Genomic DNA, 14397 nt, shown 5'->3' on the forward strand with positions numbered 1-14397 from the left:
TGGCGTTCATCAAAAAATGTATTAATAAATTAAATGTTTGTAAGGGCACAATAAAGTCGGTTATTGTAAGAGGTGACTGGTGGCTGCTATGGCATCTAGAAATTGGTTAGTTTGCATAACATAGCATAAACAAATATTATGTTACAGAAATGTCATATTTTAATTAAAGGCTAGCCAGGAAACGAACCCGGAAGTACATAATGTTACTCTCTTGCGTTGTGAACTTGACGTTGCAGTTTTGACACCTTAAATGGTGAAAAGTAGGACACAATGGTGGCTATATGCCGTTTAAAGTGAAATGCCGGAAATATTAAATTTACAAATGTTATACATGCGTCATGCTAAATGGGTCCGTCACTACTAACGTTCCGTAATGCAATGTGTACTGCCGGCGCGAGATGAAGCATTAACGATAGTGATCCTCTCGTAGATTCCGGTATGGTCCGGAAATGCTAGTCGCTTGTTTACATTCTTTCGCATTAGCCCTCGCAGAAACAATGACTGACAGTTAACCGTCTCGGTGCTAAAAAGCTTCTTGAAGACGCTTTTGACCTCCCCGCTGGTGGGCTGGACCGCCATGGCGTCCCCGCTGGCGGTGCTTCTGTGGCCGGGGCTGCTGCTGCCTTTCGCGGCGGCGGCTCATCCGCGCGTCGCAGTGGTGGAGGTGTACGCGGAGCAGCGGCTAAGCGGCGCTCTGCTTCGCGGGGAGGTGGTGACAGCCAGTCGGGGTGAGAGCACCGAGGGCCCCGGTGATGACCCTAAGAGCCTGGAGGGAGAACTAGTTCTGGTCCGTGCAGCACATTTACGCTTATACGCGTAGTATGACCGAATGTGCATGCACTGAAATCTTGTTCTGTTTTGTTAGATTCGGGACGCGGAGCCTCAGCTGAGCGCAGATGACAAGGAGGAAGGGGAGCTTTGGATCGGTGTGATGCCTGTGGAGGACCACCAAGGGTCCGCCGGGATTCAGCAAGAGTCCTTCACCGAGGCGGTGGTCAGCAGGGTAAGGCACATCCTCATACAAGAAAATGACATTTCTGCAGAAATTGCGTTTGAATGCTGAAGAGGAACTAAGATGGTGTGCGATTAATCGAAGTATGCGCTACTTGGAAGTTGCGGTGGTTTGACTCGGTCAAGGAATGAGTCTGAGGTCAATGTGTATTCAAATTTGAGAATATGAAAGCTTTGGTCATGTAATAAATAGTTCTGTAAATGATCGGAATCATTTTTACCAGCCAGTTTGGTGGGGAAAAAATGTTTAAAAAACAAAATAAAAAATAGTTTGAATCGGATCAAACAGGTTGAGAAATTTGTTCATGAAATGTGGAAGGATGAAAAAAAACTGTGAATTTGGCGAGTGTTTGTATTGACCAAAAGAACATATTGTCCATTTTTGTTGTTTAGATGAAGCGAGCATTGGTGCTCGGAGCATCGGCACTCATCATCCTGGCTCTCAACCAAAATACAGTCAGAGAAGTATGAAGAAAACAAATGTGTGTGTGTGTGTGTGTGTGTTTGAATGAGATAACAATAATAAGAGTGTTTGTGTTGTGGTTGAGATGGATCTGTCTCAGGTCCTGTCCAAACCTGTCATCGTCATCCAGACGTCGGAGAACGTCACCAGACTCTTTGGCGCGCTGCTCAGGTATGCTAATGTGTTAGCAATGATAGCATGTTAATACGCTAACATGCGTGTTGTTTAGGGGCCTCCACGCGACCGCTAAGATTACCTTCACAAACGTCCTACATGACAGCCTGGTAAGCGTTGGATTTTGGATTTAGCGCCCCTCGGAGCCCTGGAGGACAGTCATAATCTCAACGGGTGTGTGCGTGTTGCGGGCCAGGGCGCCACGCTGACGCTGTGGTCGAGCTGCGGGCGCTCCAGAGGGGGGCGCTATGGTGAGTGGCAGGGCGTCATCTGCACAGGAGAGACCAACTCGCAGGTGCAGGTGCGTCAAAAACATGCTACGATGCTCACGTGCTTCGTGCTCGCATGAAAATGTTCAAATGTTACTCATGATAGGCAGTTCTCATTCTTCATCGGGTTTAGAAGTACCTGCAGCAGCTGTGGGACACCATCCTGTGGGTGGCGCTCATCCTGAGCACCGGTGTCATCCTGCAGGCCCGCCGGCATAACCACGACCGCCAGCTCCACGACAACATGGAAGTGAGTCCGTCCAGGATTGGAAAGCCGCCAATCAATCACTTCTGACCACCATGTCTCCTTCAGTCTCTCCCTAAACAGGACATCCTGAAGACCATGTCCTCCCTCCGGACCAAAACCTACCGAAGGCCCAAAGTGCGGCGCGGCGAGACGGAGAACTGCGCCGTGTGTCTGGAGGCCTTCAACCACAACCAGGTAAGACGAGCAAAAAGCGACTTGAAAATGCAAAGGAGACGGTTGAGGCGCTCGTCCCCGTGTCATGCAGTGTCTTCGCGTGTTGCCGTGCCGACACGAGTACCACCGGGACTGCGTGGATCCCTGGCTACTGCTGCATCACACCTGCCCGTTGTGCAAGCGCAGCATCTTGGGTGAGGGCCACAGAATATTTGCATCCGGCACCAGTTTGTGCAGTTGACACCGAATCCAATTTGTGACAGGACGCAAGAAATTGAAAGGATTAATGAGCAGTTAAAACACAGTTTTTATAATTAATAGTAGTATCCGGCGCCAGTGCATCCAAGTGGCACCAAAGGCGTTCCTTATGATATAATGAATGAAAGCCAAATGAAACCCATGTGAGTTTTGTTAGCCATTTTGTTTTGAAATGGCATTATTTGTCATTTTAAAGTAGCATCAAGCACAAATTCACAGGTAAGTGGTCATTTTGGTTCCAAGGCATTTTCTTTCTTTCTTTTTTTTTTTTTTTTAAATATGAGCATCCAATTGACAAAATCCGGCACGCAAGTTCCTCATGACAGGATGCACGGCCCAAAAATAAAGCATCTGTGCTGTGAAATGCACTGGTTGTAGTCAAGATGTTTATTTATTCATTTGAATAAATAAAAGAATCCAGCACAAGTGCATCCAATTGACAAAATCCAGCACGCGAGTTCCTCATGACAGGATGCACGACAGTAACAAAAAAAAACAAAAAAAAAACATCTATGCTGTGAAATGCAACAGTTGTTTTGGTTCCAAGGCGTGGTTTGCTTTTTATTTTCTTTAATAAAGTACAAGCATCCGGCACAAGTGTGCATCCTATTGACAAAATCCAGCACATGCTGTGAAATGCACTGTGGTAGTAGTCGGTCATTTTGGTTTAAAAGTGCCAATTTTTTAAAGACAAAAGTCAAAATATAGCCTTTAAATTATTTTATTTTTTTATTAATAGTAAAATGCGCGGGATTTACAATATTCTTCCTTCCTCAGGTGGCGTCCACAGAGACAGTTAGCGGTCACCGCGGCAACACTCCCATTTTCGCTCATCCTCATTGCTGCCTCCATTGGATCCAAAACTGTTGCGTGTGCACAGCGTTTCATCCGGGAATTTTTCCCACAAGCAGGGCGGCGTTTTGACACGCTGCACTTTTGCACCCGCAACCATGAAAACCCCTGCAGGCAAGTCCGGCACCGCTAGGGTCCAAAATGATGTCAGATGGAACCCTGGAGTGTGGTTTGGATGTTAAAAGTGTGAAGCAGGTTGGCGACCTCATTCAAGTATTTATTGGAAGCATTTTCATGTGCTGTTGTTACAAAGTGCTAACAGGTCAGGTCCGTGTACAAAAGTTGTTGATTTGTAGTTTGTGAAGGCGCAAAATGGTCAATGCAATAAACGTCCACTTCTTCCAAATGTCCGATTTTGCTTTTTCATTGCAAAAATAAACATCTGGCGACTTCTCTGCCACTTTGGTTTCCAATCAAATGAACGATTTGTCAGTCGTTAGAAAATCAGCAGTCCTCGTCGTCTTCTTCTTCTTCATCACGAGGGGATCATCCCTTTGTTCCTCTTGCGGTCGGCCATGTTGCGCCGGTTGTGGTTGGCCCCGTGGCCCTTGTTGGCCTCCTTCTTGCGTCTGTCCAGGAATGTGTCCTGCGTCTGTCCCTGGCCTTTGGGACGGCCCGCCACGTTGCTGGGACGCTCCGGATGGATGCTGAGGAGGATTGGTCGCCGTTGAATATGCCTGTTGCGGCGAGATGATCGGTCGACGTTCCTTACCCTTTCCTCTCCTGCATGGCGGCTCGCCTGGCCGCGGCTCGCTCCCTCAGCAGCGCCGGGTCCTGAATGAACTGGTCCCTGTTCACGTTGCTCTGTGGCACAAACACAAAGCCTGGCTTTGGTAGGGTTTCAAGACAACGTTGTGGTCTCCAGGCTAGGTTTAGGGTGTCAAAGTAGGGTTAGATTTTTTTAGGTTAAGGTTTTAAATGAATGTCACACTAGATCAGGTTTTTAACCCATTTGCTCCCAAAAACGTATAAATACGTTTTATTTTAAACATGCTCCCAATGCCTTTTTTTTTATGCTAGCAGGTGGCAGCAGTATATGGCAGGAGTATAAGAGCTCATCCAGGGCCATGTTACAAAAATCTCTTTTCCCCCCACTGTTTTCAACAGATTTGTGAATAACGAAGAAACCTAGCTATATTCTAATGCTAATTGCTGCAAAACGGAAACCGATACAAATATACTTTTTTTCCTGATGAAAGAAGAGAATCTAATCTTTCTTCTGGTAGGTTCCATCTTTTTATAGCAATAGAACACAATATTCTGTAGACCTTGCAAAATCAGTAAAATAAAGTAAAACAGCCGGGAGCGAAGGGAGTTGCTTCAGTGAAAATGGCTGCAAGTGAATGAGTTAAGCAGTACCAAACGAAGTACCAACGTGGTTTGAAGCACGAAAATCACAAACACTCACAAGACACACGAGGACTTCCTCTCCGCGTGTCTTGGCGGACACTTACCTGCAGTCTTTGGTCCTCTTCCTGCTCCTCGTCATCCTGTGCTTCCTCAGCTTTATTTGCTTTCTGGAGGACTCTGGGCATCGTGAAGGGTCTGAAGCGGCAACTCATCAGTTAGCATTGGAGGCTAAAACAGTGGTTGTCAAAATACGCCTTATGGGGATCCACAGGGCTCAATTCTAGGGTCGCTTACGTTTTATTTTCAATTTGCATTCATAGACAGTCCTACGGAAGCGTATTGCATTCACTCTTGTTTTTCTGACGATTTTTTTGTGAAGCTTTGTTTTTTTTAATTTTTTCCCTGTTTTTCTGAATATTTTTTTTATTGTTTTAATGAATTTTTTTCTGTCAAAATAATATTCCCCAAAACGAGGGGAAACAATATTCAGAAAAAACAGGAGGAAAAATGACTCTGAAAAACAGAAAAAAAATTATTCAGAAAAACGGGGAGGAAAAATGACACTGAAAAACAGAAAAAAAATTATTCAGAAAAGCGGGGAGAAAAAAAAATATATATAAAAAACTATGAAAAACAGAAAAAAAAATATTCAGAAAAACGGGGAGAAAAAATGACTCTGAAAAACAGAAAAAAAATTATTCAGAAAAACGGGGAGAAAAAAAAAAATAAAAAACTATGAAAAACAGAAAAAAAAATATTCAGAAAAACGGGGAGAAAAAAATATATATATAAAAAACTATGAAAAACAGAAGCTGGTGCTTTGTGTAATTGTATTTATTAATTTATTTTTGTATTTTTTTTCCCAAGTGAATGCAATACGCTTCTGTAGTATCAGATCAGTAAATTGAGTTGAGAAACTCAATTTACTTCAACAGTTCCTTGGCACCAAGCCAATACCGCTTTTGTTTACACAATACAACCAATCAAAAAGGCAAAACGCAAAGCGGCAAATAGCGCGGACTGTCCCGTACCTCCTGTTCAGCAGGCTGTCCCCGTCCAGGTCGTTGGCCCCCACCGGGTTGGTGTCGTACGTGTCGTCGTACTCGTCGTCGTAGTCGTCGCCCATGCCGTAGCTGGCCGACGCCCCCGCCGCATCTCCCGCCTGCAGTTCCACCTCGTCCACCACCGTCTGGTAGGCCTGGTAGCGAGCGCGCTGCTCCGAAATGTGCTGCTTGTCATTGAGCAGCTCCTGCGCGCTCTCGCCTTTCCTGCGGGACCGAAATGTTTGCGGTTCCAACGAAGGCTTAGGGTTTCATTTGGGTTTAAAAGCTAGGGTTGAGGGTTTTAAGCCGCAACGTTGCTCAAGTGGCCTCGCACCTCCTTCCCTTCCAGACGCGCGTCATGTCCACACGATCCCTGCGGAAGACGTCAAACTCGTCGTCATCAAAGGCGTTGGATCTGCTGTCCAAGACGGAAGGGAGCGCTTCTTTCACCGGCCTCAAAACACACAAAAAAAAAATCAAATTGTTCTGTCAACAACAACAAAAAAGTTGACATTGCGGACATTTGCATGGAATTCTGTTCTACTTGAAGTTGTGAGGAAACCAAATTTAAGATTTTGACTTCCGCATACTTCATTCACATTTAAGGCTTTTTATGGTTTGTTCAAATTTAGGACCTTTACAGACTTGTAGCGTCCTTCATTCAAATAGGAGACTTTTTAAGCACACTTGATTCAAATTTGAGACATTTGTAACACATTTCATATACATTTAAGACTTTTTAAAAAGCACATTCAAAGTCAAGACTTTTAAGGGCATTTGAACATTTTAAAGCAAATTTAACTCAACAATTTGATTCGGACCACAAGAGCTGTGAAACATTTTTTAAAAAAAAATCACATTAATCACATCTTATAATTTTGATTAATCGCTTAATTAAAAAGGCTTTTTTATCAACATTTTTTGCTGCCAAATTTAAAGACCACCTGTAATGTGTTCATTTTTTTTGACATTTTTTGATCCACTGCACACTCTCATCCTCCTCTTTTTCTAATCAGTTGATTAATAATTTAAAATGAAAAAAAAAAAGGACCCCAATAGTTTGACATGAGCAAATATTCTGAATGTCAAACGCAAACATTTATTAAATGCTTTATTTGAATGCATGTAGTTATTATGGTTTATTGCTCAAACACAACCTGTGCTATCTTCAACGTAACCGTCCGCTGTCAGTTTAAGGATCATCTGGGTCAAAATTAATGGTGTCATTAATCTGCATTAACTCTTTGACTGACAGACGTTTTCAGAAAAGGGATGCCGTGGGTGCCAGCCGATTTAAGCATTTTTGACTGATCTTTCAAGGTCCACAGAAAATGATGTGTTTGGACTATGGAAACACACATACTACCAAATGAAAGATTGGACTCTCATCTTTCATCAGAAAAAAAAGTTTGTTTCTACCTTATTCCGTTTTTCAGTAATCAACAATAGAAAATGGTTAGTTTCACCTCTGTTTTGAAAAAAAAAACGTCTTTTAACGTCTTTGGCACTCCTCCATAGGATTTTACAAAACGTTATTTAACGTTTTTGGCAGTCAAAGAGTTAATACACGATTAATGCAACATATATATTTTTTTTATGTGTTAATGAGTTAACACTTTAACTTTGTCGTCACTAAGCTGGCTCATGTGTGTTTATCTACAGTATGACGCTGTTAGCTCACCTGGGCATGGCGCGGTCCAGCGCATCCAGGTGCGCTGCCAGTCGGCCCTCCAGGATGTTGTTGATGACCACCTCCGAGTTGTAGCCGTACTCCCGCAGGCACGCCAGCAGGAAGCCCTCGCCCAGGTCGGGCAGCAGGTCCCGGATGCACGATACCAGCGACTCCAGCTCCGCCTCGCTCACCGGGCAAATGTCACCCTGAGAAGACCAAAAAAGAAATACAATAAAAAAAAAAAAAAAATCACATTTTTGGGAGTGATCACATGACCAATTTTTTTTTTTTTTTAAAGACTTTACATTGCTTCCTCTACGGGGAGCATCCAACATGGCCTCGGCCCCCCTGGGGCTCTCTCGGCCACCTTCCGCTTCCCACACATCCCGCCGACCAATGGGGAGTGAAGCCCCGCCCACTGCTCCCTGATTGGCCGCCTGCGACGAGGACACGGTGGGTTGCTGCTTGGGTCTGCCCACGCCGTCCCAGGCGCTCTGGACGCCCTGGAGCAGGTACGACGTCCTGGTCTCATCGCTGAGGCGCACAAGTTCAGGCGTTTGCAACGTGTGTGTAACATTCTTTTCTTGGTGCCTGCAGCCAAAGTTGGCTTTCCTTAAGCACGTATCTAAAGGGACGGGCACCTTTAGCTCTAATGCTAACAATACAATTGGAAGCTGACGTTAGCTGACGAAGCTTTGTTCCAATATTAAGAGCTAACGTTGGAAGCCAACTTAAAGATCTAACACTAGAAGTTAAAGTCGGTGGTAATTTGAGATGAAGTTGCAAGATAATGCAAGTAGCTTACACAAAGGTAACACAGGACCCTAGCATAAGAAGCTAACGTTGAAAAGTTAATGTTGACGTTAACATTGGAAACTTATGTTTGTTGTTTTATCATTTAAACTTAACGTGGAAGACGAGAGGATACATGGCAGGAAGTGCTTGTTGAAGGAGGCTGACATCGTCTGCAATGGGAAACAGCTCGTCGTAATCGCACAAAAACCTACGAGGACAACAAGGACATGACGGCATTAACAAATCAATCTCCGGCCAATGATGCAAACTGAGGGAGCTCCGACAGCGCGACACTCTCAACCTTTTCTCCGACAGAAAACTCGTGAAGTGCTGCAGCAGCTCTTCGGCGAACGTTTGCGTGTTTTCCACCCTGCGGGATGACACGCGCTCCTGTTAGCGTTAGCATTAGCATGTCCGTGTGTGACGTCGTGTGGCAGCCTCACCCCTCCAGAATGGGCTGCAGGCAGGTGTGGTGCAGCAGCAGGTGAGCCGTTTCCAACATGCGGCGGCGCGCGTGGGACAACCTGCGCCACACGTCTTCCTGAAGACTGCAAAGACATTTTCGGCGTTGAGTCGCTTGTGGGTGACGGAGAGCATGTAGAGCAAGTTTGAAAATGACAAATTGGCAAAATGGACCCAAAACTTCCTGTCTCTTTTCAGGCGTGGCTTCTTCAGACGCTTTTGTTGGCTTACTTATGATAGATATGCTTGCCGAATTTCAAAATGCTAAATTGAACTGACCCCCTGGGGCTGAATTTTCTAAACATTCAAAGGCCAAAACGACCCTAAAACGTATGATTTTAACTCTTTGACTGCCAGACGTTTTCAGAAAAGGGATGCCGTGGGTGCCAGCCGATTTAAGCATTTTGACTGATCTTTCAAGGTCCACAGAAAATTATGTGTTTGGACTATGGAAACACACAAACTACCAAATGAAAGATTGAACTCTCATCTTTCATCAGAAAAAAAAAGTTTGTTTCTACCTTATTCCGTTTTTCAGTAATCAACAATAGAAAATGGTTAGTTTCACCTCTGTTTTGAAACAAACGTCTTAACGTCTTTGGCACTCCTCCATAGGATTTTACTAAACGTTATTTAACGTTTTTGGCAGTCAAAGAGTTAACAAAAAAGTCTGACTTTTAGTGTTTTTTAGATTTACTGGTGGTTGTACTCCAAGATAAATAAATAAATATTTGACGGACCACTAAAAACGAGCAAATTGACTCAAATTTGTCTTGTGTCTTTTTGGGTATGACTTCTTGGTCTAATCATGATAAACATGTCTGGCAAATGTCATGGTGTGGTTTGATACTGGCTTATGGCTTCATTTTATGGCTTAATTTAAAAAAAAAGTTTCAAGAGAAATGCACCCCAGGGAATAACTAAAATGGCTTCTACAAAAAAAAGAAAGAAAAGGCTGGCTTCTTCGCACATTTTTGGGTGCCTGCTCACGAGAGACATGCCTATCACGTTTCATGGCACCATTTGAAACTTGAGGGGATGAATTTCCACCCACCAAAAAAATAAAAATAAATAAAGGGAATTGGTCAAAATGAGGCTAAAACGTAAAAGTGGCAGACTTCCTACGTCTTTTGGAGGCGAGCATATTGACAGACATGTCTAATAAATTTCATGTTGCCATGAGAAACGACTTTCGGGGCTTGAATTTTGAAATTATTTGAAAAACCCCTAAAAAAAATGGACCAAAATCTCAACCCAAAATGACAGGCACAAATTCAGGCCAATCAGACGTCTGAAACACTTACCTTTTATCCTCAAAGGTCCTCTTTGTCGAGGCCTTTTCCAGGTCGGGCACGACGCTCTCATAAAAAGAAGTCAGTCTGCAGCGGGAAGAAAATACAGAGCGGCTGTAGTGAGCGTCAACATACGACGGACAGTGGCCCAAAGTGACCTGCAGCCATTTGGCCGGCGTGCGTCTACCTGCAGAGGAAGCTGCTCGAGTGGAAAGTGGCACAAGCGGCGGGGAAGACGCTCAGGAAGGCATGCAAGGTGCTGCTTATGTCGCACAGGTACAGAACCATGTCCACAAAGTCCTACGGAGACAAAATATGCACGGCAAGACGAACATGTTACATCTCCCGGCCTTCAGCGGCCTCGATGTGGCGGTCGAACCTGCTGAGTCATGCTGACGGCGGTGGGCTGCTTGTGGCCGTTGAGCTTCATCGGTTCGGCAGCAGCGGCGCCGTTGCAACGGTCGCCGCACTTCTCCATGATGGTGTTGAACACCTGACGGGCGACAACCATTAACTGTCGTGGCACCGATTTTCTCACAGAGGAATTATAACCACTTCATATTTGTGCATTTTCTGCAATTCAATTTCAAATATCCTGTCTTTGAATACATGACAGAAATGTTATTGTTAGTTTATTGTAACCGTTGTTGAATATATGGATGCAATTTTTTAAAAATGTTTTTATTTTTTATTACTTTGCTGTGTGGTGGGTTAAAGAATAGGGATGTAACGATATCCAAACATTACAATACAATATTATCACGATGTCGTGGGGAGGTTGGCGATACAAAAAAAAAGGTCACAATGTTGTTAAAAAAATAATTTAAAAAAATAAACTTCACTTCACAAGCCTTCATCTGACCATTAGCGCGGATTTTAAACATAGAAGGGCCAAAACATGCCTTGTGAAAATTAAACTGCACCAAAAAAAAAAATAGCCACCAGAGAGCGCTAGAACTGTAAAAATGGAAATCAACCTGACTTCTTTAACAGATGTGCTGCTTTTAATTTTCGTGACGTGACGATGACGATATTGTGGTCGTTTTAATATCGTGATATCAACAATATTGCCGTCATCGTTACGTCCCTATTTAAGAATCAACCCCAGAGTATGGCTTCACCTCCAAAATAGTTGGCATGATGTCATCCAGGTCTCTGTAGTAAGATGGCTGCTGAATGAAGATGTTCTCTGCACATGAACACGTTGAATAGATGATGCAAGAATCCGCAAAGTGTAAACACAAAGTCGTCCTCTATGGAAGACCAAAACTGCCTAAATTAAAAATAAATACACGGCTAAAATAAATAAATAAATAAATAAATGAATGAATAAAAATGAAAATGAAAATGGATATAAAAAATATAATCCAAAAATTAATATATATATATATATACACACATATAGCTATAGTATTTTTTATTTATTTATAGTTTTGGTCCTCCATAGTCCTCAACTATGTGAGGTGGCAAATGCACTCAATACCAATCATCTTGTGCAGCAGTGGAGCGTTGCCCTTCCCGAACAGCACGCACAGGTCCATTATTTTGGGAACGTCAAACAGGAAGTTCTCGTACAGGATTTCCCCAAACACGGCAGGTGTGATGAAATTCTCCTGAAGACCAAGAAGAAGAGCATAGTCACGTTTTCAAAAGAAAATGCATGCAGTCCCGCTAGATTTTTATTCTCTTGGGTGTTAATTGATACAACACTTAAGCATCGTAATCCTAATCATAAAAATCTGCCAATTTGTTTTTGTTTTGGGTATTTTTTTCTTTTTAAATCATCAAATTTTAGCCTTTTTTTTAAAAAAAAGCTAATATCATCCGGACGATTAATCGGTCAGGCCCTACTAGGTTTGTTAGCATTAAATTAGCTGACTTTCGTAAGACAAACTAATGTGGTTTTGTTAAACACATGTAATTCTCCTACTTTTATATTAAATTTCACAGTTAACTTCAACTGTGAGTGGCAATAAAGTAAGAATGTATTTTATGATTATGTAGGCGCCACCTTGGACTCCTTGTGAGTGGCCATCCTGAGGAAGGCCAAGAAGACGGCGCGGTGGAGCGAACGCTGAGTTTCCGCCAGCGCCGGGGACGAGGGCACAGAAGCCAGGTCGAGGCCGCGAGGGGCATGCTGGACGTACGAGTCCAAGCAATTCTGCAGCGACCTGTCAAAGACAACCTGAAAAGAAGGAACGATTCTCATCAGATGGACTCGAATATTTTCTTTGCATTTCACGTTAAATGAATACATGAATATTTTTGCAGATCATCATCAGCGCTACAATTGTCAGCCTTTCTTTGAGTTTGTGCACTGGATGCTAACATTAAGTAAACGTGATGTGGTTAAATAGGGGGCAATAAAAAAAAAACACCAGGCTCTCACCTGACACCAAAATTTGTCATGCGGCAGGGCAAGTAGCCATTCCAGATCCTCCAAAATGAACCTGCTGCGTTCCAGGAACTCTTCCACCTCGGCCGGACAGGCATTGGCCAACAGCGGCACGTAAGGTACGAAGAGGCGCCCCTCTTTCCTGTCGGGATGCTGAACAAAGAGTCAAAACGGTGACGGCAAGCAAGCGCGTCACCAACGAGAATGAGAGGACGGCCACTCACCAGAGCGGGCAGCGAGCGCTCCTTGCCCAACGCATCTCGCTCTGTCACCTGCTGCTCATCCAGCGGCACCCGGGCGCAGGCCATGGCTCTCCCTTGACAGGAAAAATCAATGACTTCTACGGAACACCTCATACCTCTTAAATGTTTTCATTTTTTTGTCCCCATAGGAGCGACAAAATGAAAACCGGAGATGTAAATGTGTGGGATGTGATATAAGAACTAATCAAATATTTGAAAGCAAAACTGTTTACCACTTTTTAGCCCAATGTAAATTACAGAAATAATACAAACTAAATAAATGAATAAATAAATAATTTCAATGATACCTGCTTTTGTGTTGGACAACAAAAATGTGCAGACAAATTGTCAAACTATAAAACTATTTTTTTTTTATTTTTTAAATATTTATTCTATTTAAGAATGGAATATTTTAAAAACGGGTCACACAACAAACTAACGTGAGTGATGCTGCATTCAGGGACACCAGGTAGAAAACAGAATCAATGTATTACATTTGTTTTGATTGTAGTTACTTTAGACCTGGGATGGGCAAACTCGGTCCTCGAGGGCCGGAGTCATGCAGGTTTTGGAGGTTTCCTTCTTCCAACACAAGCTGATTCCAATTAACAGGATCGTTATCAGGCTTATACAGAGCTTGCTGATGAGCTGATCAGATATGTTGGAGAAGGGAAACATCCAAAACCTGCAAGGACTCCGGCCCTCGATTGGAATCATCTATGTTCGAGAAGGGAAACCTCGAGGACCGTCTTTGCCCACCCCTGCTTTAAACTGATTATCAGAATCTAGAATTGTGACCATACCGAATCACAAACTACACGCTCAATGAAGGTGTAATTTTCACTTCCACGCAAAAGAGTAACTATTATTTAAGTAGTAATTATTGAAGTTTTAACACTAATCTCTCTTTGAATGTTGTGTAGCACAGAGCTACCATAACAGGTGAAAATCACCTTTGGTGACAGCGCGTCAATCACCAACAGCAGCTAAGCGTTAGCATAACGTGGCTAAACAAGCCGAAAACTTCGTCGTATGGCCAAGAAACAGGCATTACATTTAATAAATTCACCAACCTTCTTACGGTCAGCGTCTGCCACTCTCCAAAGGCATACTCATGGAAATGTCAGCGCTGTTGTGAGCTGTTTTCACTTTGAATTTGTATTTTTCTCCGGCGTCTCGGGCTGGGTATAGAGCACGCATGCGCAGTACCAAGAGCGGCCGCGAGTTTGTTCTTCGAAAAAGTGCTGGACAAACACAGCATATCTTGTTTTGTTTACCGGCCTCTAGTGTCCACTGGGTAGAGTGCAGCATTGTTTGGTCAATTCCAAAATCAGCTGCGAAAGTAAAACAAAACACGATTTAAATGTTCTTCTTCAGAGGAAAGACCATCAATTTTTTTACTTGATTAAAAATACAAAACTGAAAGTTAAAGAAGAACTATGCTGTACACAAATTATGTAAACAGAACCATTTTTTGTACTTAGATACAAAAGTGAAATTTTTCCGTTTTCAATACTTGCATACATTTTTTTTCTAATTTGAATGAAGAGATGTTTTTCTTTAAGGAGTATAAAATAAAACTCTAGTTTTATGCACAAATTTTTTTAAATATTTTTTTTGTAGATGAGTGTCATAACTGTGTATCGAGAGGATACAGTAGAAGTAATACTAAGCTCTATTATGGTAAGTGAAAAGTTT

General features: G+C 43.0%; 2 protein-coding genes across 3 annotated transcripts; one reads left to right on the top strand and one right to left on the bottom strand.

Moving 5' to 3' along the window:
• The first annotated feature begins 344 nt into the window (after nucleotides 1-344).
• rnf215 (ring finger protein 215) lies at nucleotides 345-3794 on the top strand. The gene is made up of 10 exons (XM_077560464.1): nucleotides 345-787; nucleotides 866-1003; nucleotides 1405-1476; nucleotides 1560-1645; nucleotides 1704-1758; nucleotides 1845-1949; nucleotides 2051-2167; nucleotides 2231-2359; nucleotides 2430-2532; nucleotides 3374-3794. The coding sequence occupies exons 1-10, from the start codon at nucleotides 578-580 to the stop codon at nucleotides 3394-3396; spliced, it is 1038 nt and encodes a 345-aa protein (XP_077416590.1). The 5' UTR covers nucleotides 345-577; the 3' UTR covers nucleotides 3397-3794.
• Nucleotides 3645-13918, bottom strand: ascc2 (activating signal cointegrator 1 complex subunit 2). Of its 2 annotated transcripts, XM_077560458.1 has the most exons (19): nucleotides 13773-13918; nucleotides 12682-12773; nucleotides 12452-12610; nucleotides 12074-12247; nucleotides 11546-11675; nucleotides 11184-11251; nucleotides 10442-10555; nucleotides 10250-10362; nucleotides 10075-10149; nucleotides 8752-8856; nucleotides 8610-8678; nucleotides 8442-8516; nucleotides 7819-8047; nucleotides 7523-7719; nucleotides 6176-6295; nucleotides 5830-6066; nucleotides 4903-4993; nucleotides 4161-4252; nucleotides 3645-4095 (listed from the first exon to the last, which is right to left on the bottom strand). In XM_077560458.1, exons 2-19 carry the CDS (start codon nucleotides 12763-12765, stop codon nucleotides 3924-3926), a joined length of 2304 nt encoding a protein of 767 aa, XP_077416584.1. In that variant the 5' UTR covers nucleotides 12766-12773; nucleotides 13773-13918; the 3' UTR covers nucleotides 3645-3923. The 2 variants fall into 2 exon arrangements, with proteins under 2 accessions (XP_077416584.1, XP_077416583.1); XM_077560457.1 differs by having other exon boundaries at nucleotides 7523-8047.
• Between the last annotated feature and the right edge of the window lie 479 nt (nucleotides 13919-14397).

Source organism: Vanacampus margaritifer, chromosome 3 (assembly GCF_051991255.1).
Source record: "Vanacampus margaritifer isolate UIUO_Vmar chromosome 3, RoL_Vmar_1.0, whole genome shotgun sequence".
NCBI classification, from domain to species: domain Eukaryota; kingdom Metazoa; phylum Chordata; class Actinopteri; order Syngnathiformes; family Syngnathidae; genus Vanacampus; species Vanacampus margaritifer.